The following is a 26683-nucleotide window of genomic DNA, read 5'->3' on the forward strand; positions in this document are numbered from 1 at the left end:
GAGGTAAAATGTTAAATTTGGTTATAGTTGTGCTGAGTTTCAGGTGACCTATCCAATGTAAAAGTCCAGGAAGTTTAGTGAACAGTTTTGCCTAAAGGTACAAATTTGAGGTTTTGGTGTAGATGCAGGTAGCGTGTGGCATGTGCCGGCAGCATAATTCCTGAGGAAAATGATAACAAGTGAGTAAAGTGTTTCCCATGATCTGGATTTTAGGGAGCTTTCATAGTTAGTGAAACCCCAAGAAGAGGAGATGGCAAAGGAGGCAGAGAACTAGGCAAAGGAGAGATTTGTGGTGTTTCAACCCTTCCACAAGGGGCTTCCCTTGTGGCTCAGCTGGTAAAGAATCCACCTGCAATGCGAAGACCTGGGTTCAATCCTTGGGTTGGGAAGATCCCCTGGAGAAGGGAAAGGCTACCCACACCAGTATTCTGGCCTGGAGAATTATATATATAGTCCATGGGGTCGCAAAGAGTCAGGCACGACTGGCCGACTTTCACTTCACTTCAACCTTCCCTTGTAGCCCCACAGGTTGAGTACTAAAGTGAGTACTCAGGAGTCATTCTTTGTTGGAATAAGTTTTATCACCTATTGTCTGTTATCATTTCATTGTAATTTGGTTATATCATTAGTTATTATCTGAAATAATAATTGTCACTGGACTCCCTTATCATTCCTTCTTCCCTGAAACACTCCGCATTACAACAGCTGTGCAGAATCGGGATGCTGCGTGGTATCAACTGCTGATGGCGCCACTCAGTGAGGATCAGAGGAGGGCGCTGCAGGAGGTGTACACATTGGCCGAGCACCGGAGGACAGTGGCAGGTCAGCCAGCATGATTTTCTGATCGGAGCGCATGTGTCGGTAGTCAGCCTTTATTTTTACCAGCCTGGTGGCACCTAAATACTGTTCTAAAATTTGTTTTTAGAGGCCAACCTTTCAAGATAATAAGAAATTATCATTATTTTATGATCTTTTTAATCACTTATGATACTTTTGCAAAACACCCTGTGTTAACATCTGTCTTCAGTAGTGTTCTTATTCATGCCTTTATCCTATTTTGGAGCCAAAGGTAAGACATAAAGGTGGGATGAATCTTGCTAAAGGAGAGTTAACCAGCTGGGTCACCCACCTAACCATCTAAACAGTGAACCAGAGGCATTTTATGAGTTCTTATAAGGACCTTATATTTCTAGAAATGAAATACTCTCCATTTCTTTTTGTTGGGCTTTATGTAGAAGTTGGTGGTTCTTGTTGATTTTCAGTTTTTGAGCTAGAGAAATTATTTTATGCAGACATTATTATGGTCACTTCTGGAAAATTAATGGAAGATTTTGTAATTACAGAAGTATTTTAGTGGAAGACATTATGGAATAGGAATCTAGAGTTTAGAACCCAGGTTCTTCTGCATGGACTTTAGACTTCAGTCCTGCCTAGATTCTGTATCGCCTCTCCTGATGGGAGAAGTGAGTGTGCCCTTTTAGGAGTAGACACTATGGCTTTGAGCCTTGTTTTTATCTTGCTCAGTTTTAGCAAACAGTTTTTCCAAAATAGAGATTATAATTGCAGTCATTCCTCAGTATCTTCAGAGGGGATTGGTTCCTGGGCTCCCCTCAAATACCAAAATCCTAGGATGCTCAAGTTCCTTGTTAAAATGGTGTGGTGCAGTGGGCCCTCTATATCCTATGTGTCTGTGGGTTACACATCCCCAGATACCTGGACGATGGTACTTACTGACATGGGTTTGTTAAAGGCTAGTGTTCAATTGGGCAGAATAATTAATACCACGATTCACATTCCTTCACAGCGCTAACTCTAAAGAATCTGGCTCCTTTGAGGATATTTCCAACTTTGTCACCTTAGATACTTTTCTCTTTTCCCTGCTTTCTCTTCAAATTCTAGAGGCAAAGAAGAAGATTGAACAACAGGGAGGCTTTACCTTTGAAAACAAAGGAGTCCTCTCTGCATTTAATTTTGGGACTATGCCCACCAACAACTGAAAGAAGGAGCACCAACTGACCAAACGTCATTATTACATTGAACGTCAGCTGGAAGGAGAGGGTCAGTAGAGCTGGGAGGGGCTGCTGTTGGCGCCACCTGCTGTGCCAGTTACACTTGGCCTCTGGCAGCACCTTTCTCTGCCCCTGTGTCCCCTTTGATCTTTCTCACCCTGAAATATATATTTTAAGCAGCTACTGTAATGTATGAAATTAAAGAAAAACAAAATCATAGGACTGAAAAGGACAAAGCATATGCTCCAAAGGATGAATGACCAAGGTGGATTTAGAGGATTGGATGGAATTGCACGTCTCAGGTTTTGCCATGCAGAATCAATGGATTTATGCGAATAACAGTGCCTTCTGTTGTACATGAATTATCTGAAAAAAAATTTTTTTGGAGTGTGTTGCAATTTTTTTTAAAGCATAAAATTTATTTCTAGATAAATGTAAACCTTGGCTATATGTTGATTTATTCTGTATTTTACTATGTGAATTTCCTGTTAGACAGTTAGCTATGAGTCACTCTGGTTTCAAAATCATCACTGCTCCCCTTGATCCCCCTGCTGCTGGGGGCTTTCTTCAGGGGTTGTACAATATGCACTGGCTCTGGTTTTTCATAATGTGTTTTTTCCTAAGGATGTGGCTTTCCTAAGAAGTGTCTTATTCTCTCTTCTGTCATATTTTTCAGCCCTGAAAGGGGTAGTATTTCTTTTGAATCAATCTATATGAGTATTGATTTCATTCATAACCTGGTAAGTTCAGGACTCAAAAATTTCTTGGCAGCAAGTGGCAGGGACTCCTTAGTCACTGGAATTAACAATAAGTCCGAGTATTTTCTGAATCATGTACTTAATTATGCAGTTAATTGATAATTATGCTAAAGCACATTGAACTTCTAAGAGAAAGGTGCTGCATAAGCATGCTGTCTTTCTGGATGGGGGCTTGCATTGTCAATAACTTATCATTCCAGCTGTGTTGGACCTGGGTCCAGAACATTTTGTAACAGTATTTTTTATCTAGGAAAAAGACCCAAGTAAATCTAACTTCTTGCTTTCTCACACATCTGACTTTTCTCCTATCTAATCTGAACTGAATCTGTTTTTATTTTAGCTCAGTTTGGCTTCTATTTTTCAGGGGTTGGGATATTGGTCACTGCACTCTTACATTGTAATTATGCAAGATAGCCCAAGAGAAATATTACAGATAGAGGTTACAGCTGTTTTTCTGAACTGATTCAGTGCCAGAACATGGGTCATAGTGTTTTCATTCTGTAAAGTGAAAATGGATTTTCAGAACTTAATATATTTCTGGATATGATACAGCTGTCCTTTTTTATGAACTGTTTGCAGCTTATATTTTCCATCAGTGACTGGAGGAATTTCCTCCAGGTGCTTTCTAGATTACCATCCCTTGTTAATATGAACTGTTTTTAGAATTTTAGGTTATTTAAGTAGATTTTACAGAAGTAGCCCAAGAAGCCATGAGTTTCAGTTAAATGATCCCCTGCTTTCCTCTGCCCCACTCATCCCAAGGCATTGATAGTGTGCCAACTGGGAGTTAAAAGAGAAAGATGGCATTAGGGGAAATTGTTAACATCTTAAGCTTTGAAACTCTTCTTATTCTCCTTATGTCCCAAATGGTTTAATTTTAACATAATATGCCTTCACACTGGATTGTAAAAGGCATGTGATTTTATTTTTGTGATGTATTGTCTCCTGCAGTATTAAAGGGAAAGAAGTGTTAATGTGTATCATCCTATCTTGTTTTTGAAGCCAGGGTAGTTGTACAGTTTTGTTACCAGCAGTGCTAACCTGAATGTGATCTGATAACCTTGGAAATGCAGGAACTCATATGAATGTATAATAAAATGTGGGCTGATTCCCAGGATCCTGAACTCCTCTGTGTGAAATATTTTCTGAAACACCCATCAGGATGTTTTCCTGACTCCTGGGGACCTGAAGCAAGGTGGGCATAGGTTGGGGAGGATAAAAAGGGCTCATCAGAAACAGCTAAAGAGTGGGGAGTGTTTGGGGACAAGAGCCCATCTTATAAACCAAGGTGTCCAAATGAGAACTGCAGATGCTCTGAAAAAGCAAGCTCATTCAACCACATCAGGACCCTGAAGAAAAGGAAAAGTGGAGCCATTTTCTGATGTGTATGTGCATGCTAAGTCATGTCTGATTCTTTGCAACCCCATGGACTGTCGCCCAGGTTCCTCTGTCCATGGGATTTTTCAGGCAAGAATACTGGAGTGAGTTACCACTTCCTCCTGTAGGGGATCTTTCTGACTCAGGGATCAAACCCAAGTCTCTTGTGTCTCCTGCATTGGTAGGTGGATATTTTGCCACTGTGCCACCTGGGAAGCCCCAGTTTTTTGATGGGTGGCCATCAAATTAGGAGCAGTTGAAACAGTGGAATGGTAAGTGCTGGCCTTTTGATTCTCAAATATTTACCTAGCATGACAGTAAGCTTCTCCTCCCTACCTCTGATTTATGTTAAGACTGCACTGAACCAGTAAATTGTTCATCTGTGAAAATTACAAAGAAAGAAAATAAATTAGGTTATTTGTTTAATATAGTGAATTACAGTCCAGTTTTCTGTTCAACAGTGGAGGTTGAAAATTGCAATACATTTATGGAGGAAATCAAAGGAAATTTCTCCATGTGATCAGAGCCTGCCAGTTTTGTGTGTGTGTGTGTGTGCGTGCGTGCGCACATGTTTCATCTGTAAAAAAAAAAAAAAAAATCAGTTCAGATAAGCCTTAAGTGGAAATCCATCCTGCTCCTGTTTCACTCTCTCCACTGAGATTAGTGTACAAGTGGGTTGGAAACATCTCAGGCAGTCCATTAGTGACTAAGACCACAAAGTCAGTGAATGAAAGGTTGGGCTGTATTTTTAAGAAGAAGCACAAACACCAGTGCAACCATGGCCAATTCTGTAGCCAGGAGAGAGATTGTGTATGCAGCAGTGGGTTGAGTGGCAGGAGAGTCTGGGGCAGACAGCAGTGCTGGCGGAGAGAAGAGGGCTGTGTTGTGAGAAGGTCTGCACGACTCTTCCATTAAGGGGGAAGGTGAGTGAAGGCCCATGCTCCCTACAGAGCACCTGAGAGGAAGTTCACCTTGGAGATCATCCAGTTTGAAAAAAAGATTCAAGCAGTACGTGGATATCTCTCAAGAGCTAAGAATCAGAGGCTTCACAGAGGGTCTGGAATATACCTGGAGCTAAGAGCAATTCAGGCAGGAGTGACCTTAGAGAGCGTGCGTGCTTAGTTGCTCAATTGTGTCCAACTCTTTGTGATCCCATGGACTGTAGCCCACCAGGCTCTCTGTCCATGGAATTTTGCAGGCAAGAATATTGGAGTGGGTTGCCACTTCCTACTCCAGGGATCTTCCTGACCTGGGGTTCTAACCTGCGTCTCTTGAGTCTCCTGCATTGGCAGGCGGATTCTTTACTAGCTGAGCCATTGGAGAAGTCCATCATTGGTACCAAGTCCCCACAAAGAAGACTAATAACTAGACTGGAGAATTCAGGGGGACTTGAAACATCCCACCTAGAATTGAATTATTTCTGTGCTTGGCTGCTGTGCAACAAATATTTATTTGTCATACCTCTCAGCTTCTTGGATCTTATTTCTTAGACCAGAGATTGAACCCAGGCCATGTCAGTGAAAGCACCATGTCCTAACCACTGGACCACCCAGTGAATTCTCAAGCAATTATTTAAAAAAGTTTAATAATTTGGTCTCCCCTTTAACCTAGTACTGTTTATGTGTTTACTCAATATTTATTTGGTGAAGTTGGGGAGAAATTTTTTATTAATAGATATTGTATACAAATATTTTCAAAATAAGAGACTTCTATACATTTATTACACACAGTTTTCCAAGCCAGGTAACCCAATACTGGTCATTCCCAATAACGAAAACTACAAACTCAATTTCTCAATTTTTAGCTTCCTGCAGCTGCTGATATAAGACAACCCTCAGCTAGGTGGTGCCAAAATTAGGGGCATTTTCCACATAAAACAATGTTTGACATCAGTAGATATCAGCAGGAAGTGTTTATCTTTTCTACTTTGATGGGAACAAGAAAACTGGTTTTCATTTCACTAGTTGGTAAATGAGCTGTATTTGGAAACCGTCATCAGCTGGCGCCCTGTTTCCTGGGCGTCCCAGTGAGGTCAGCTCTCCCGACAGCGGGAGTTCCAGGACACACCCTCTGGCCAGCCCCTTCGTGGGGCTGTGGTTGGGCACTTTCACCAGAGATTTCCTGAGGCAGTGACAAGTTAAATAGGCAGATTGTTTACTCTCTCAACATGCCAGCATCTGACAGGCCTTCATTCTTTGCTTCCAATCAAGTTTTGATGAATATGGTACAACCCAGACTTTGGATCTAGAGAGCTGTGTGACTCCAGATGGAGTCTACTTGCTGTGGTAGCCAGCTTCCACGATGGCCCACAACGAGCTTTGATATCTCTTGGGTTGCTCCCTCTCAGATTGTTCCACAGTTAAGCTGTGAGAGCTATAGCATGTAGAAATTATGGTGTGTCACTTCCAAGATTAGATTATAAAAATACGTGACTTACGTCTTGGATGTGTTTCTCTCTCCCTCTCTCCATGTGCTCTGGTGGGAGCCATGTTGTGAGTGGCCCTATGGTGAGGACCATATGGTGAGGAGCTGAATGAAGCCTGCCAGGAGACACAGCATGATTTAGGAAATAGATCCTTCAAGCTTGTCAAGTCTTCAGCGATCACAGGCCTGGCTGACAGCTTGACTGTAATAACCTCATGAAGGACCCTAAATCATACGCATCCAACCAAGCCACTCCTAGATTCCTGATTCTCAGACACAGACAATAAATGACTGTTGATTTTAACTGTTTGGTGACATTTTGTTATGCTGCTATAAATAACTAATACACTGTTTACAAAAACTCTCCTATACTTTCTACTATGAATAAATAATACACCCTGGATTGCCAGGAAATAGAATGCTGACATCTGATATGAGGCAGCACTAGATATTTTCCAAGATTTCTCCCCACCCCAAGATTCTACAATAGTTTGGAGACTGACTATAATAACTGAATTTTCCTAAAATAATCTAGATTTTCTACTTTCAAACTGAACTGTATCTAAAAACAGATATGACAGAACCTGCAGATTAGATTCAGTTTACATCTTGTTTATGGATGTTAGGCGTTTGTTCTCAGGTATTATCATTTATTTTAATTTTTTGTCAGCTTTATTGTTTAACGTGAAACTTTCTATAAATAAAAAGGCATGGTGCTGTTTATAGGCTATGTTTTTATTGTCATGAAGTATCAGTTGAAACCATGACTGAATTAATTTTTTTGTGTGTTCAGACATTATCTTGAGTTATACTGACCCCGTGGGTCAGCTGTACAAACTCATGCAGTGCAGTTTGTCCGCAGATCACTTTTACATGCATGATGATCTTGCATTGCTGTAAAGCTACTTCTCAGTCCCTTTCAAAAAGATTCACAAGTTTGGACATGTGTCTCTGCCCTTGGGCTCTATTTTTACTGCATCCTGTTTATATTCAACTTGGAAATTTGATTTTCAGAGACATCTGTGTTTAGAATTGACTGTGGGGCTTAAACACTAGAACAGAATTGCTCTTGTAATATAATAACACAGGCATTTGCCTCCCTAGGTCTTTTGTTGAGCTGTCACTTGCTGATGGTTATTTGGTGACATTGTTATTTTATTCTGCCTTGTGGAGAACCGCTAAATTAGGGTAATGGATTATGCTGTCAATCAAGTTTGACAGACCCTCTATGAGAAATTGTAATGGAATGAAAGCAACATGGTCCAGTTGTTGTGTGATTAGCAATGTACCTTAATAACTGAAGTAGCCCTTCAGTTATTGAATGCTACAAAGAGCATTTCAGTATGGTGGATCTAGCTTCCCACTGCATGCTTCTATAAGATTGTATGTGTGGTACTCAAGGCAGTTTTTAACCTGTGACGCTTTCAAAACAAAGTTTAGACATGCTGTTTAAAAGCATTTGATTATATTTACATATATATATAGTGTGTGTGTGTGTGTGTATGTAAATGTCATTGGAGCGACATTTATGGCATAACAATGTATTGAGGAAAAACTTCCTCTGCTCTCTTAGGTTCAGTAACTGTGGTCTTGAGAATTAACCTAAGAAAAGAAAACAGAAAAAGTACAGTTTTTTATTCATTTTCATATTCATAAGATTTCACAGAAGCAAAACTCAAAGAAGCAGTTAGAAATTTAGAATAACTTCTAAAAGTCAACAAACAAGAATATGGGAGTGAGCTGGACCATACGGCCAGCTTCTGCTTTGCCCACACACACTGGACAAGCAAGTGACAGGCCATCAGACCATCCGCCTTCAGCCCGGGGCCACCTTCATTCTCTATCACCAATACCAGGCAGAGAAAGGGTGACTTTTCTTGTTCCTAGAATTCTAAAAGCTATTTTTGCCCACACAAATTTCTTTCTTTTTCTTTTCTTTTTTGGGTCATGCTGAGTGGCTTGCAGAATCTCAGTTCCCCGACCAGGATTGAACCCAGGTCACGGCAGTGGGAGTCTGGAGTCCCAACCACTAGGCCACCAAAAAACCCTCCCCCCTCAACCAAACACATGCAAATTTCTTGATACTCTGTAAAACACTCTAGAATTCTTGATGCTTGGTACAGATTTTCTTGCCTTTAGAAAAAACATTTATGGGCCAACATTCTGTTTAATGGTCATTGACTCTACTTTTGGCATGCTTTTATGCCTCATCTTTCTCATTTATTTTCCCCTCTGGCTTCTAATTTTTCTTTAGATTCTTTTTCATTTCACTGTACTCTTGTCTGAAAATTTAGTTTGTATTGGGAAGCCTGGGAAGTCTATATGCCAAGTTCATTAAATACCTACTAGGGTTTTAGAGATGGAATGATTTTTCAGTCTGGTTCACACTGAATTTTTTTTTTTTTTTTTTTTTCGCCATGCCTCATGGTTTGGGATCTCAGTTCCCCTACCAGGGATTGAACCTGAGCCCCAGCAGTGAACCCAGGCCCCTCCCTCTTGGACCTCCCCCCTCTCCATCCCATCCATCTAAGTCATCATAGAGCACCGAGCTGAGCTCCCTGTGCTATGCAGCAGGTTCTCACTAGCTGTTTATTTTACAGAGGGTAGTGAAGTATATTTATGTCAAACCTAATTTCCTAATTCATCCTACCCTCCCCTTCCCCATCCTGTGTCCACATGTCCATGTTCTACATCTTCATTTCTATTCCTGCCCTGCAAATAGATTCATCTGTACCATTTTTCTAGATTCCACATATACGCATTAACATATGGTATTTGTTTTTCTTTTTCTGACTTCACTCTGTATGATTCTAGGTTCATCCACATTGCTACAAATGATCCAATTTCATTTCTTTTTTTATGGCCGAGTAATAGTCCATCATATATATGTACCACATCTTCGTTACCCATTCAAGTAGATGCTTCTTTAAGAAGAAAAAACAAGATGAAATTTTGAAAGTAGTTGCCTGAGAAACTGGTGGAGATGGCCATTACTGTGATTTTTGATTAGGTTTTTATGTTCCTAAACCTCTATCATCTCTTTTTAAGAATATAATCCGCCCTCCTCCACCCCACCCCCCACCTTATGCTAAGCTATGTAGAGAGAAAGGAATTTGGAAGGGCAAAGTGAGCCTTGTACCTGAGGCAGGGGGTAGTTAAAATTGCAAGAACTCTAGGTAATTGGTATGTTACAGGATGACAGCTGGGAGATTGGGATGAGGGAAATTGACTGTTTCCTCTGCCCTTAGTTCTAAAATGCACTTAGGGAAAACTCTATAGATCCTTTCCTTACCAAGCTCCTCTATTTGTTTCTCTTGATAATTAGTCATATTTTTTGCATATCTTTGCATGCTGAGAAATTCTTATTTAATACTGGAAACTTAAAACAAAAAAGGCTTGGGACTTCCCTGGTGGTCTAGTGGTTAAGACTCCACAGGGGGCATGCGTTTCATTCCTGATCAGGGAACTAAAATCCTGCAAGGCCAAAAATAAAAGGCTCCACATGATGATGTCTTTCCACGGAGAAAGTTCAAAAATTTCCCTAAGAAAACAGAGTTGGAAGAAGGGAAACATTTTAATACTCTCAACGACTGGGCTGTTATGAGGTTAGATTGCAGTTCTGGTAAGATTCAGTCTACTCTTTGTCCCTTGTACCTAGGGCTTGCTCTTCAGGATTTCAGTTAAGAGACTAGTAGGTCTGGATCTCCTTAGCTCTGAGAACTATGGGAATTTCTGCCCTGCTTTTCACTGGTTTTCAGAAATGCTCTTTAATCTCCCATTATGCACATCTTTGGAATTAGCTAAATGCCTTGATGTCGGAGACTAGGTCTCAGATCTCCAGCTTTGGCATTTCAGTCCTGAATGCCCACACAAAGCTCTGTGAGTTTCTTTTGTCTTCCCAGAAGAGACCTGTCTGGACCAAGCTCAGATCCTCAGTCTTCAGCCTATGCCCAGAATTGACAGATACGTCCTGGAAAAGTCAACTGCCGGTTCTCAACAGCTTTACAGAAGGTTCTGTCTGTTAGTCTCTGGAATTTTAGTCCCTCTGTTACTGTTTGCTTTTGTATCTCTCTGTTACCTTAAAAAATTTTAAAGGTTTAAAAAGTTTATCTGGGTTTTGTAGTTCTCAGTAGGAGCATTTTCCTGCCATGAATTCCGTCATATCCAGATGCAGAAATATGCCTTTTATTTTTTGTCCGTTTGATCTGATGTGAACTGAGAGAAATGAAGTAGCCTTCCACTGCTGTTTCCATCTGTTTCTCTTTGTGCTTGCAATAGTTTCTGTTTTTATCAACATTGTTGCTACATAGTTTAGTTTAGTACAGAGGTATTCATAGCTGTTACATTTTCATTTTGGTTTGTGTGCTCTGACACTGTGAAGTGCCTTTATTATTGCTTTTTGGCTTGATTTCTACCTTCTCTAATATTTTATTACACTAGCCACTTTCTTTTTGTTTTGCTTTTTCTGGTATTTTTTGTTGTTGTTCATCTTTTTAGCTTTTCTGAATAATTTTGTTTTCATTGTTATTCTGTATTATAGCCTAGGAATTGGGTTTGTGACCTAGATCTGTGAATCAATCTGAAAATCAATCTTTTTCTTTTATAAGCTAAATTAAACCTACACATATTGGTATGATTAATTTTAGACCTATGATATGTGTAACATTTTAAAAGTCTCTTCTTTGCAGCCTCTTTCTTTCTGATAGTGGCTACATAATTATATCTTTATTTAATACTTTTATTCTCTTTTTTCTTTATAATAATATGTAAAATTTTCCTAACATAAGCAGCATCATCCTGTCCTCTCCATCCCACAGTTCTGATAAATAATGCTATCTTTCTTAGTATTGACTTTTGTACTGTCAAATATGTTTTACTTCAAAAACTTGAATTTTCAACTTTAAATATCTCTTGGTTTCTTGGTATTATAGATGAAGCAATCAATGAGTTTATTCTTTTTTCTGCTTTCCCTCTTTCCATTTAAAAAAATTGTTTTTAAGTTGTCAGGTCATATACCACATATATTCTATTCTGCCACTCTATTTTCCCCCCTTTTAAATTTTATATCTGTTGGTAGATATATTTACTGCCATTGAGAAGTCTTTTAACTGAGGCTTCCTCAGTCATCCCTTGGCTGATTACAGTTTTTCCTCTAGTAGTTTCCTTGGGAGGAATATACACGAACATTATTCCCTGAATTCTGGAATGTTCAAGGCAATTTGATAGTATTAACCATTGGAATGAATGTGACTAAAAGCTCTGTTTCTGGCAAGAATATAAATTGGTACAACCACTGGAAAGCAGGTTTGCAACAACTTATCAAGTTAAACACTCACTACTCTATGACTCAGAAATTTCATGTCTACTCAGGGACAACTCATACACAGGTTTTCAGAAGTCACATAGAGGGCTGTTCATAACAAGATTCTTTATAACAGTAAAAAATTAAATGACCACCGAAAAGCAAATGATAAGTAAATCAAGGTGTATTTGTCAAATTTTATACATCAGTCAAAATGAAAAATCTATAGTCACATTCAACAGTATAGACAAAATCTTAGCAATGTGCTATATTTTACTAATTCTCATCCTTGTCATTTTAACACTTGTAAAATTGTGATATATATTACAATTAATGGTACGTCATTGTTTAATTAGAGGATATTATCTTTTCTTATTATATAAAATAACACTGTATCTTACATTTCATGGGAACTTGTATTCAAGGACATATGGTAATAATATGTGACATAATGAAGTGTCAGAAGATTACATTCAATATGGTGCCCTTTGTGTAAGGTTGAAACAACTAAAACTAAGCAATTTTATTTATGAACATGTATGTGTGACAATACTATGTGTGTCCAAGGGGGTATTAAAAAAATTCAGGATGGTGATTCCTTCTGGTGGGGGAAGTCAAATTGATGAGATATGAAAGAAAGGTAGATGAAAGTTACTGTTTGAGTTCTCATGTTGGTTTCATGGATATTTAGATTATTATTTAACATTTCTTATTTTAATAATAACATAAATTATCATAAATCAAATAAATATATATATAATACATAAATGACATGTATGGACTAAGAGTGAAAATATGCTTTGAGCCAAGAATTCTGACTAGTTTTATACACCCTGAGGTTGAAACTTTATATTAGAAGTAAAATTTGGCTGGTTCATACTGACCTTGAGTTTAAGTGTTAAAACTACCTTCTGACATTGAAAGTTATTTTTGAGTAATCTGACATCTACCATCATCCTTATTTTCTTTTTCTTTTTCATAAATGATATCATCTTTTTGCTTGGATTTCCAAATGATTTTCTGACTCTTAAAAGACAGTGGATTTACTAAGATATGTCTGTTTTGTTGGAGGTGGATTAAGTTTTCCTAATATACAGTGTGCTTTTTCAATAGGTAGGCTTAGATCATGTATTCCAGAAATACTTTCTATAGTTATATTTTCAAATATGCATTCTGTTCTACCATTTTGACTTTCTTCTTTTGGACTCTGTGTGTCTAAGATACACTTTACTTGTCTTCTGTATCTATGATTTTATCTCTAATCCTGTTGATATTTTTCTCTATTTTGGCTTAATTTTGCTTGCTTTTCTCATTTTTTTCCTGCCTATCTCTTATTGTGCTTTCCATAATATCTATTTTATATATATATACATTTTGCTTCAACATACCTCTCTTTCCTTCCTCCTCCATTGCGTTATTATTAATCATGTATAATACACTATTATAATGAAGTGTAAGTGAAGTGAAAGTCGCTCAGTTGTGTCCAACTTTTTGCGACCCCTTAGACTATACAGTCCATGGAACTCTCCAGCCCGAAATACTGGAGTGGGTAACCTTTCCCTTCTTCAGGGGATCACTCCAACACAGGGATCGAACCCAGGTCTCCTGCATTGTAGGCAGATTCTTTACCAGCTGAGCCACCAGGGAGGTTCATTATCATAGTGATTATATCTTTGTTAGTTAGAAGTACATCAATATAGCTATATCATTATTATTTTATACAGTTGTCTTTTAAATCAAGAGAAGAAATAAGTAAAAAATGCATTTATATTATGTTATACATTTACCTATGTGTGTAGACAGAATAATGACTCCCCAAAGATGTTCATGTCTTAATCCTCAAAACCTGTGATTATGTTAGGTTATATAACAAAGAAAAATTAAGGTTCTAGATAGAATTAAGACTGTTTAGCTGCTGAGTTTAAGAGAGGGGAGACTATTCTGCATTAGCCAAGTGGATACAACATAATCCTAGTGTTTTTAAAAGTGGAAAAGGGAAGCAGAAGAGAAAATCAGAGTGATATGAGAAGGACCCAACCCACCATTTCTATTTCTAAGATGTAGGAAGAGAACCACAAGTCAAGGAATGCAGATAGCTTATAGAAGCTGAATGAGAGAACTTAGTGGATTTTCCCCTAGAACTACCAGGAAAGAATGTAGACCAGCTGACAACTTGATTTTAGCCCAATGAGATCTGTTTTGGACTTCTAAACTTATAGTATTTTTGCATCATTTTAGGCTGCTAAGTCTTTGGTAATCTGTTAACTAAAGCCATGACTTCCCTCGTGGCTCAGATGGTAAGACGTCTGCCTACAATGTGGGAGACCCGGGTTCAATCCCTGGGTCGGGAAGATCTCCTGGAGAAGGAAATGGCAACCCACTCTAGTATTCTTGCCTGGAAAATCCCTTGGACGGAGGAACCTGGTAGGCTACAGTCCATGGGGTCGCAAAGAGCCGGACATGACTGAGCGACTTCACTAAAGCCATAAGAAACTAACAGACTATGTAATTATCTTTACCATGTTCTTTGCTTTTTTTATGTGAATTTATTTATTTATTTATTTTGCAGCCAGGGGAGTGTCTTTTAGAACTTATTGTAAAAGTAGATCTGCAAGCAACAGTTTCTCTGTCTTTTAAAAATCTGGGTATGTCTTTATTTCACCTTCATTTTGGATAGTTTTACTAGATATGTACTTTTTAGTTGACTTTTTTTTTTTTAATCTTAGCATTTTGAATATATCATCCCACTTTCTTCCAGCCTCCACTGTTGTGATGAAGCTGTTACTCTTACTGAGGGTCCTTTATGGTGAATTGCTTTTCTCTTGCTATGTGGAAAAACTTCTTTTTGTCCCTTGGCAGTTTGAATATGATGTGTCTAGGTATGGATCTGTTTGAATTTATCCTACTTAGGGCTTGTTGAGCTTCTTGGCTGTGTGGATTAATGTTTTTCATCAAATGTGGGAAGTTTTCGGTCATTACTGTGTGTGTGTGCTAAATTGCTTCAGTTGTGTCTGACTGTTTGTGACCCCATGAACTGTAGCCTGCCAGGCTCTCTGTCCATGGGATTCTCCAGGCATGAATACTGAAGTGGGTTGCCATGCCCTCATTCAGGGGATCTTTCTGACCCAGGGACCGAATGCGTGTCTCTTATATCTCCTGCATTGGCAGATGGGTTCTTTACCACTAGGATCACTTGGGAAACCTCAGTCATTACTATTTAAAATCTTTTTCTGTGCCCTGCTACACTGCCTTTTTCTCTTTAAAAGTGGCACCTCTGTGTATGCCCCTCTGAACTTCACCTGGTTCAGTATGGTATCTTCAGCCTTCTTTTGCATGCCCCTGGTTTCTTCACCCAATGCTGTACCTCCTTGGAAGGTGATCCTTCATTTTGGCTGATGCTTTTGATATTTGCTACTCCAGATACCCACAGACACCTTCCATCTTTTTCTCTCTCTCTTCTCCAGCACGTGATATCTATTCAAAGCCAGTCCTGTCTACAACAGGTCTCATACAGGGTGAGGTCCTCACCTTCTGGGGGAATATTTTGCTGGTGATTTCTGAGGTCTTTTACTGCTACATCCCTCTGTGTACTCCTTTGCTCTCTCATTTCTGCATTCTGGTCAGCTGTTTTTAAAAACACTTCTATTTCAATTTAGACTTCGTGGGATTTTTGTTTTTCCCAGTTGCATGAAAACTGAATTTGTGGCTTTTAAAACTCTGTTTTTTTTTTTTTTCTCCTGTGTTTTTCCAAGAGAAGTCATGGGAAGATTCATTAAATGAACACTATAGCTATACCAAATAGCCCCCATATATGTTAAAAAAATTTCTAGTGTATTTAAAAAAAAATCTATTTACAATGTTCAGAAGAAAGACAAGGCAAAAACAAAGTTGGCCCAGAGTTTCAGTCAGATGTTGTTTCTGTCATTTTGTTCACTTCAGTGTACAACATTCAAGGGGGTTGGAGTGTGATGTTACAAGAGACTGGTCACATGTCTAAGGTGAATTTTGAGCAGGTTGAGGTCCTTAACAGGACCTACATCAAATATGAAACTATTATCATTTCTCGGTGAATTCTGCAGTTAATCTTAGAGAAATAAGTCAAAGATGCAAAGAAAGAGAAAAGGCAATGGAATTCTGCAAACAGAATAGAAGATGCAAGTGGAGATGATGTTTTGGGCTAATGAGTAGGACAGAAAAAAAGTGATTTCTTTCTCTGATTAGACAAGAAAGCACACAGAAGTGAACAAATGGGTTTTTGATATAAAACATCGTTTCAGGGACTTCCCTGTGGCTCAATGGTGAAAAATCCATGGGCCACTGCAAGAGATACAGGTTCCATTCCTGTTCCTGGAAGATCCTGCATGCCGTGGAGCAACTAAGCCTTTGCACCACAACTACTGAGCCTGTGCTCTGGAGCCCACATGCTGCAACTACTGAGGACCACATGCCCTAGATCCCACGCTCCACAAAAGAGGCCACCACAATGAGAAACCCAGGCACTGCATCTAGGGAGTAGCTCCCACTCACTGCAATTAGGGAAAAGCCCACACAGCAATGAAGGCCCAGCACAGCCAAAAATAAATAAGTACAATTATTAAAAAAACAGTTTCAGAGCCTTGTGATATTTCCAGAAAACTTTCATTTTACATTTGTAAACCAAGAGCAAGTTGTTTCAATTGATATACTTCAGTTAAAGTGGTATGTAATTTTTAAAAGTCTTGCTCTGTATGTTATACTGTGTATTTAGCTACTACTCATTTTAACAGGAACTTCCCAGGTGCTGCTAGTGATAAAGAACCTGCCTGCCAATGCAGGAGATATAAGAGACTCAGGTTCAATCCCTGGGTCTGCAAGATCCCATGGAGAAGGAAACAGCAACCCACTCCAGTATTCTTGCTTGGAGAATCCCATGGACAGAGGAGCCTGGTGGGCTACAGTCCATAGGGTCACAAAGAGTCAGACATGACTGAAGCGACTAAGCACGCATGCACATTTTAACAGAAAAGCCATCAATGATTGGATTATCAACCTCATCATATGTCTGTTATCTTTTCCAAACTCATTGTATTTCCAGTGCTGTATGCATCACCATCCATCAGAAGACAAGGTCAGCTCTTCAAGTCTTGTGCTTTGAAGAAAGAACCAACCAGCCTCTTTAGCAACAAAAAAGTCAGGAAGACTTAAAGAGCTTGATATCAGATATACTAATAGAAGCTAGAGGAGATCTGTTTGTGAAGGGGATCCTCTCCATAATCTCCAAATCTCAGCATAGATGGCTGCTTGCTAGTTTTTGACTGCTGAGTCTAGACATAATAACTCCTAATGAACTCACCCAGACAAGATGGGAAGGCCTACCATGGAATGCTGGGATGGGATACAAGAGAGAGACCGCAAAGGCTGTTTCTGTAATATGATCTTGCCAGATGGAGTGTTTCATCCTAGGTTAAAAGGTCAGTGCTATGATCTCATTCTTTTTTTTGCAAACATTGTAATGATTGACTTTATTATAGGGATTAAGATCTATGATTAAAGTGATGTAATGTCAACAATCTTTTTTTAATCCTGTATTGATTCAACAACTGCTTTGTATATGCTTTGGTTTAGTTAAATATGATGGAATAGTTTGTAGACCTCTGAATTCCAACAACAACAATGGACATACTTACAGTGCAGCTGTGGAACTGATAATCTTTATGACAGTGTTATAGAATGGAGTTATATCGTTACTCTGAATACAACAGGCACGTCTCTTCATTTGTCTACTATATTAAAATGTATTTATATTTAAAAATCAAGTATTTTTGGTTTTGAAAACACTTAGACTTTGAATCGCAGACCAGATTGTTTCATTTTTTTTTTTTTTAGGAAACTTTATATAATGAATAATACAATCCACTGATAATTTGTATCAGTATTAAAAAATGATTATTTGGGGGACTTTTATAATCCCTTATGATAAGTGATGCCTGCATATGAATGCTGCTCTTGAAATGGGTTCAGGTCATTTAAAAAATAATAGCATGGGTGTTTCTCCTCACTTACTGGCTAAATTCTAGATCAACACACCAGAGTGGCAAAGCTGAGAGAATATAGTGGAGAAATGGTGAGTGGGTGAGAAATAGGGGGAATTGAGATAGATGCTCTGAAGTCCTGTGATACCTGAAAGGATTTTAGAACAAAAATGTAAAAGCACATGAGGTTGCTAAGTTTACATGTGCCACACCCCCCTCCCGTCCCCAACACAAAACACAAGCCTGTATATTTATTACTTCAGGAAACAGCACAATAGCAGGGTTACCTGTATCATCTGCCTTGAAGTCACAGTCTGTCTGCCTCATCCCCTTCCCACACCTACAGTCCTTTTCTGATAAAAATGAGAGAGGCCAGATGCCTTTGTGGGGTTTTGGGCAAAAACCACGTTCTACAGAGGAACTCCATAGGGAATGGTGACAAACAGATCAATTTTATCCTTTTTAATAAATATGGATTCCATGAGACATGCAGAAATGGAAATTGTATCCCAATGTTTGCTGAGATGTGGGCTGGTGCTCCATGGGGCCTGCCCTCTACCCAAGTCTTTGGGATCAAGAGGGACTGAACAGTCGAGGAAGAGGATTACTTGTGAAAATTAACATGCTCCTGAATCTCTTGAGAGACCCTTGTCACTGAAGGTCACCAGACTTGTTTCTTGTAACCCTGAAAACCACTCTGTACACTAGCAACTAGGTATCTGCTTTAGGGTCTCTGTCTGTATTCCATGTTTTTTCCCAGACCAGAGAGAGCAAAAAGTTGCAGAAAGAACAAAGAGGACACACTTTGGAGTCCCTGGGTTCAGATTCTTGCTCTTGAGCTCAATATCAGCCACCGTCAGATCATTTAGTTCAGATAATTCAATTACAGTCTGTCCAGACTACCCCACAGAGTTCTTACAAGGGTTCAAAAAAATCAGAGCATATCAAACATTAATGTATCCAATGAAGATTTTTGAAAGTTATAAATGATTGTAAGTTTCATTTCTTAGCTCACCAAATGTCTTCAATATTGTCTTTTATATATTTTGCCTCCTCTGAGCTGCACAGTAAGATGAGGGATCACCAGAAGGTGCTTAATAAATGCTTTTTTCCATGTATGACCACCCTAAAATCATGACCCTTGTAATTCATTCAGGACTGGAGCCATGTTTAGAGAACAGAACAAAGAGAAATTCAAATCACTAACAAATCAAATGCAGAACTCTAAGGCAGCTCTTACTAAAATCCCTTTCCCCTCCTGTTCTCTCAGTTCAGTTCAGTCGCTCAGTTGTGTCTGACTCTTTGCGACCCCATGAATTGCAGCACGCCAGGCCTCTCTGTCTATCACCAACTCCCGGAGTTCACTCAAACTCATGTGCATCCAGTCGGTGATGCCATCCAGCCATCTCATCCTCTGTCGTCCCCTTGTCCCCCTGCCCCCAATCCCTCCCAGCATCAGAGTCTTTTCCAATGAGTCAACTCTTCACATGAGGTGGCCAAAGTACTGGAGTTTCAGCTTCAGCATCATTCCTTCCAAAGAAATCCCAGGGCTGATCTCCTTCAGAATGGATGGGTTGGATCTCCTTGCAGTCCAAGGGACTCTCAAGAGTCTTCTCCAACGCCACAGTTCAAAAGCATCAATTCTTCGGCACTCAGTCTTCTTCACAGTCCAACTCTCACATCCATACATGACCACAGGAAAAACCATAGCCTTGACTAGATGGACCTTTGTTGGCAAAGTAATGTCTCTGCTTTTCAATGTGCTGTCTAGGTTGGTCATAACTTTCCTTCCAAGGAGTAAGCGTCTTTTAATTTCATGGCTGAAGTCACCATCTGCAGTGATTTTGGAGCACAAAAAAATAAAGTCTGATACTGTTTCCACTGTTTCCCCATCTATTTCCCTTGAAGTGATGGGACCAGATGCCATAATCATTGTTTTCTGAATGTTGAACTTTAAGCCAACTTTTTCACTCTCCTCTTTTACTTTCATCAAGAGGCTTTTTAGTTCCTCTTCATTTTCTGCCATAAGGGTGGTGTCATCTGCATATCTGAGGTTATTGATATTTCTCCCAGCAATCTTGATTCCAGCTTGTGCTTCTTCCAGCCCAGGGTTTCTCATGATGTACTCTGCATATAAGTTAAATAAGCAGGGTGACAATATACAGCCTTGATGTACTCCTTTTCCTATTTGGAACCAGTCTGTTGTTCCATGTCCAGTTCTAACTGTTGCTTCCTGACCTGCATATAGGTTTCTCAAGAGGCAGGTCAGGTGGTCTGGTATTCCCATGTCTTTCAGAATTTTCCACAGTTTATTGTGATCCACACAGTCAAAGGCTTTGGCATAGTCAATAAAGCAGAAACAGATGTTTTTCTGGAACTCTCTTGCTTTTCCCATGATCCAGGGGATGTTGGCAATTTGATCTCTGGTTCCTCTGCCTAAATAGAACTGCCTTATGATCCAGCAACCCCACTGCTGGGCATACACACTGAGGAAACCAGAAGGGAAAGAGACACGTGTACCCCAATGTTCATCGCAGCACTGTTTATAATAGCCAAGACATGGAAGCAACCTAGATGTCCATCAGCAGATGAATGGATAAGAAAGCTGTGGTACATATACACAATGGAGTATTACTCAGCCATTAAAAAGAATACATTTGAATCAGTTCTAATGAGGTGGATGAAACTGGAGCCTATTATACAGAGTGAAGTAAGCCAGAAGGAAAAACATAAATACAGTATACTAACGCATATATATGGAATTTAGAAAGATGGTAACAATAACCTGGTGTACGAGACAGCAAAAGAGACACTGATGTATAGAACAGTCTTATGGACTCTGTGGGGGAGGGAGAGGGTGGGAAGATTCGGGAGAATGGCAGTGAAACATGTAAAGTATCGTGTGGGAAGCGAGTTGCCAGTCCAGGTTCGATGCATGATGCTGGATGCTTGGGGCTGGTGCACTGGGACGGCCCGGAGGGATGGTGTGGGGAGGGAGGAGGGAGGGGGGTTCGGGATGGGGAACACGTGTATACCTGTGGCGGATTCATTTTGATATTTGGCAAAACTAATACAATTATGTAAAGTTTAAAAATAAAATAAAATTGGAAGAAAAAAAAAAAATAAAACCAGCTTGAACATCTGGAAGTTCATGGTTCATGTATTGCTGAAGCCTGGCTTGGAGAATTTTGAGCATTAATTTACTAGCATGTGAGATGAGCACAACTGTGTGGTAGTTTGAGCATTCTTTGGCATTGGCTTTCTTGGGGATTGGAATGAAAACTGACCACTTCCAGTCCTGTGGCCACTGCTGAGTTTCCTGTTCTCTAGCAGCCTGCAACTCTCAAGATGTCATTGTCACCCTTCTCCCACAGAAAACCTTCTCGTTCACCCTCCCTGGCCCATCCGTTACTCTCTCTGGTGGTGGTTTAGTTGATAAGTCATGTCTGGCTCTTGTGCAACCCCATGGACTGTAGCCCATCAGGCTCCTCTGTCCATGTGATTTCCCAGGCAAGAATATAGCAGTGGCTTGCCATTCCCTGGCTTGGAGAATTTTACTTTACTAGCATGTGAAATGAGTGCAATTGTGTGGTAGTTTGAGCATTCTTTGGCATTGCCTTTCTTTGGGATTGGAATTAAAACTGACCTTCCAGTCCTGTGGCCACTGCTGAGTTTTCCAAATTTACTGGCATATTGAGTGCAGCATTTTCACAGCATTATCTTTCAGGATTTGGATAGCTCAACTGGAATTCCATCACCTCCACTAGCTTTGTTTGTAGTGATGCTTTCTAAGGCCCACTTGACTTCACATTCCAGTATGTCTGGCTCTAGGTCAGTGATCACACCATTGTGATTATCTTGGTCGTGAAGATCTTTTTTGTACAGTTCTTCTGTATATTCTTGCCATCTCTTCTTAGTATCTTCTGCTTCTGTTAGGTCCATACAATTTCTGTCCTTTATCGAGCTCATCTTTACATGAAATTTTCCTTTGGTATCTCTGATTTTCTTGAAGAGATCCCTAGTCTTTCCCATTCTGTTGTTTTCCTCTATTTCTTTGCATTGATTGCTGAAGAAGGCTTTCTTATCTCTTCTTGCTATTCTTTGGAACTCTGCGTTCAGATGTTTATATCTTTCCTTTTCTCCTTTGCTTTTCGCTTCTTTTCACAGCTATTTGTAAGGCCTCCCCAGACAGCCATTTTGATTTTTTGCATTTCTTCTCTATGGGAATGGTCTTGATCCCTGTCTCCTGTACAATGTCACGAACCTCAGTCCATAGTTCATCAGGCACTCTATCTATCAGATATAGGCCCTTAAATCTATTTCTCACTTCCACTGTATAATCATAAGGGATTTGATTTAGGTTATACCTGAATGGTCTAGTGGTTTTCCCTACTTTCTTCAATTTAAGTCTGAATTTGGCAATAAGGAGTTCATGGTCTGAGCCACAGTCAGCTCCTGGTCTTGTTTTTGCTGACTGTATAGAGCTTCTCCATCTTTGGCTGCAAAGAATATAATCAATCTGATTTCGGTGTTGACCATCTGGTGATGTCCATGTATAGAGTCTTCTCTTGTGTTGCTGGAAGAGGGTGTTTGTTATGACCAGTGCATTTTCTTGGCAAAACTCTATTAGTCTTTGCCCTGCTTCATTCCGTATTCCAAGGCCAAATTTGCCTGTTACTCCAGGTGTTTCTTGACTTCCTACTTTTGCATTCCAGTCCCCTATAATGAAAAGGACATCTTTCTTGGATGTTAGTTCTAAAAAGTCTTGTAGGTCTTCATAGAACCATGCCACCTCATGCGAAGAGTTGACTCATTGGAAAAGACTCTGATGCTGGGAGGGATTGGGGGCAGGAGGAGAAGGGGACGACAGAGAATGAGATGGCTGGATGACATCACTGACTCGATGGACGTGAGTCTCAGTGAACTCTGGGAGTTGGTGATGCACAGGGAGGCCTGGCGTGCTGTGATTCATGGGGTCGCAAAGAGTCAGACACGACTCAGCGACTGATCTGATCTGATCTGCCATTCCCTTCTCCAGGGGATCTTCTTGAACCAGGGATTAAACCCACATCTCCTGCTTGGCAAGCAGATTCTTTATCACCGACCCACCAAGAAAGCCTTGTATTCTCTCTAACCCACCACAAACCCATCTCTCCCAGCATTGCACTGGGCCCTCCACACCTCCACATGTGAGATTCCCTAGGGATGGAGGCTCCTTTTTACTCTCATTCTTGTTTTCACTAGACTAAGCCTTTATCCTCAACTCTTTTTCCTAATTCTGCCTCCAAGAGACTGAATATTCTCAATCCTGTTCAGAGGAAGAAGGGGGAAAGAACTAAGCAGTGAATGGAATCAGGACCCAATTTATTTGGCAGAAAGAAGAGTTGAAACACTCACCATTTTTATCTGACTTTGAAACAGAGCAGGACCCTAAGGTCCTTTCCTGTCTGCCTTTTGTCTGTGGAAAACTTTGGCCAAATAATAAGTTTAATCAGAGAGATGAGAAATGCTGAAACAAAAGAAAATAGAAAAAGGGGACCAAATAATAATAATGTAGTCATTAAGCATAGCAAAAGACCATTAATTCCTTCTCAAGGACTATAGATAATATTCTGAGCCATATCCTGTGAACTGTCTTATAGATACAGAAACCCCAGGTGGAACATTAATTACATGATCACCAGACTGTACCCAAGACACGAACTATCACAATTCTGAGAATTGACCTCAAAGAAATAGGAACAAGTAGACCCTGGAACTGAAGATTGTTGATGTTCAGTTGTGAAGTCATGTCTGATTCTTTGTGACCCCATGGACTACAGCACACCATGCTTCCCTGTCCTTCACTATCTCCCAGAGTTTGTGCAAACTCATGTCCACTGAGTGAGTGATGCCATCCAATAATTTTGTCCTCTGTGGCCCTCCTCTCCTCCAGCTCTCAGTCTTTCCCAGCATCATGGTCTTTTCCAGTGAGTCAGTTCTTCAGATGGTGGCCAAAGAATTGGAGCTTCAACTTCAGCATCAGTCTTTCCAATGAATATTCAGGGTTGATTTCCTTTAGGGTTAATTGATTTGATTTCCTTGCAACCATGGAACTCTCAACAGTCTTCTCTAGTACCACAATTCAAAAGCATCAATTCCTCAGTGCTCAGCCTTTTTTATGGTCCAACTCTTACATTCGTACATGACTATTGGAAAAACCATAGCTTTGACTATATAGACCTTTGTCAACAAGTGATGTCTATGCTTTTTAATACACTGTCTAGGCTTGTCATAGTTTTCCTTTCAAGGACCAAGCATCTTTTAATTTCATGGCTGCATTCACCATCCACAGTGATTGCGGAGCCTAAGAAAATTTGTCACTGTTTCCACTTTTCCCCCATTTATTTGCCATGAAATGATGGGACTGAATGCCATGATTTAGTTTATTGAATGTTGAATTTTGAGCCAGCATTTTCACTATCCTCTTTCACTCTCCTCAAAAGTCTCTTTAGTTACTTTTAGCTTTCTGCCTTAACAGTGGTATCATCTGCATATTTGAGGTTGTTGATATTTCTCCCAGCAATCTTAATTCCAGCTTGTGATTCAGCTAGCCTGGCATTTCACATGGTGTACTCTGTGTATAAGTTAAATAATCAGGGTTACAATATACAACCTTGATGTAGTCCTTTCCCAATTTTCGTTGTTTCTTCTGCTATTCTAACTGTTGTTGCTTCTTGACTTGCATACAGGTTTCTCAGGAGGCTGGTAAAGTGGTCTGGTATTCCCATCTCTTGAAGAATTTTCCACAGTTTGTTGTGGTTCACATAGTCAAAGGCTTCAGCATAGTCTATGAAGCAGAAATAGGCATTTTTCTGGAACTCCCTTGTTTTTTCTAAGATCTAGTGGTTGTTGGCAATTTGATCTCTGGTTCCTCTACCTTTTCTAAACACAGCTTGTTCATCTGAGGTCCTCTGTTTGCATACTGCTAAAGCCTAGTTTGAAGAATTTTGAGCATTATCCTGCTAGCATGTGAAGTGAATGCAAGTGTACCATATTTTGAACATTCTTTCACATTTCCTTTCTTTGGAATTAGAATGAAAACTGACCTTTTCCAGTCCCGTGGCCACTGCTAAGTTTTCCAAATTTGCTGACATATTGAGTACAACACTTTAACATCATCATCTTTTAGGATCTTAAATAGCTTAGCTGGAATTCCATCACTTCTACCAGTTTTTTCATAGTAATGCTTTCCAAGGCCCACTTGACTTCACCCTCCAGGATGTCTGGCTCTAGGTGAATGGCCACACCGTCGTCATTATCTGGGTCATTAAGATCTTTTTTATATGATTTTTTGGGTATTCTTGCCACCTCTTCTTAATCTCTTCTGCTTCTGTTAGGTCCATACAATTTCTGTCCTTTATTGAGCCCCTCTTTGCATGAAATATTCCCTTGGTATCACCAATTTTCTTGAATAGATCTCTAGTCTTTCCCATTCTATTGTTTTCCTCTTTTTGTTTGCACTGTTCATTGAAGAAGGCTTTCTTATCTCTCCTTGCTATTCTCTGGAACTTTGCCTTCAGTTGGGTATATCTTATCCTTTTTCCTTTGCCTTTCACTTCTGTCCTCAGCTATTTGTAAGGCCTCCTCAGACAACCACTTTTCCTTCTTGAATTTCTTTTTCTTGGGAATGGTTTTGGTCACTTCCTCCTATACCGTGTTATGAACCTTTGTCCATAGTTCTTCAGGCACTCTGTTTACTGGATCTCATCAGTTGAATCTATTCTTCACCTCCACTGTATAATCATAAGCCATTTGATTAAGGGTTTCCCTACTTTCTTCAATTTAAGTCTGAATTTGGCAAAAATGAACTGATAATCTGAGCCACAATCAGCTCCAGGTCTTGTTTTTGCCGACTGTATAGAGCTTCTCCATCTTTGGCTGCAAAAAATAGAATCAATCTGATTTTGGTATTGACCATCTGGTGATGTCCATGTGTAATGTTGTCTTTTGTGTTGTTGGAAGAGGGTGTTTGCTATGACCAGTGCGTTCTCTTGGCAAAACTCTGTTAGCCTTTGCCTTGCTTCATTTTGTACTCTAAGGCCAAACTTGTCTGTTACTTGAGGTATCTCTTGACTTCCTACTTTTGCATTCCAGTCCCCTTTGATGAAAAAGATATCTTATTTTGATGTTATTTCTGGAAGGTCTCATAGGTTTTCATAGAACCATTCAACTTCAGCTTCTTTGACATTAGTGTTTGGGGTATAGGCTAGGATTACTGTGATATTGAATGGTTTTCCTTGGAAACGAACCGAGATCATTCTGTTGTTTTTGAGATTTCACCCAAGTACTGCATTTCGGACTCTTGTTGACTATGAGGGCTACTCCATTTCTTGTAAGGGATTCTTGCCAATAGCAGTAGATATAATGGTTATCTAATTAAATTCGCCCATTCCCATCCATTTAGGAATCGACTGATTCCTAAAATGTCGATGTTCTCTTGCCATCTCCTGCTTGATCACTTTCAATTTACCTTGACTTGTGGATCTAGCATTCCATGTTCCTTTGCAATATTGTTTTTCACAGCATTGGACTTTACTCTCACCGTCAGACACAACCACAACTGTGGGTTGTTCCTGCTTTGGCCCAGCCTCTTCATTCTTTCTTGAGCGAATTCTCCACTCTTCCCCAGTAGCTTATTGGACACCTAGTGACCTGGGGCACTCATCTCTCAATGTCATTTCATTTTGCCTTTTCATACTGTTCATGGTGTTCTCAAGGCAAGAATCCTGGAGTGGTTTTCCATCCCCTACTTCAATGGAC

At 39.8% G+C, this 26683-nt stretch overlaps 1 protein-coding gene across 3 annotated transcripts in view; it reads left to right on the forward strand.

Moving 5' to 3' along the window:
- The window catches only part of IPO8 (importin 8), a 65859-nt gene extending 61968 nt beyond the window's left edge, over positions 1-3891 (forward strand). For all 3 annotated transcript variants that reach the window (XM_086401534.1, XM_086401535.1, XM_086401536.1), the window contains 2 exons: positions 706-822; positions 1900-3891. In XM_086401534.1, the coding sequence (XP_086257660.1) occupies positions 706-822; positions 1900-1997 (215 nt within the window). In that variant the 3' untranslated portion in view covers positions 1998-3891. The remainder of the gene's footprint in view (positions 1-705; positions 823-1899) is intronic.
- The last annotated feature ends 22792 nt before the right edge of the window (positions 3892-26683 follow it).

This window comes from Bos grunniens, chromosome 5, assembly GCF_055505025.1.
Source record: "Bos grunniens cultivar Pamir isolate PY7600 chromosome 5, Bosgru_T2T1.0, whole genome shotgun sequence".
NCBI classification, from domain to species: domain Eukaryota; kingdom Metazoa; phylum Chordata; class Mammalia; order Artiodactyla; family Bovidae; genus Bos; species Bos grunniens.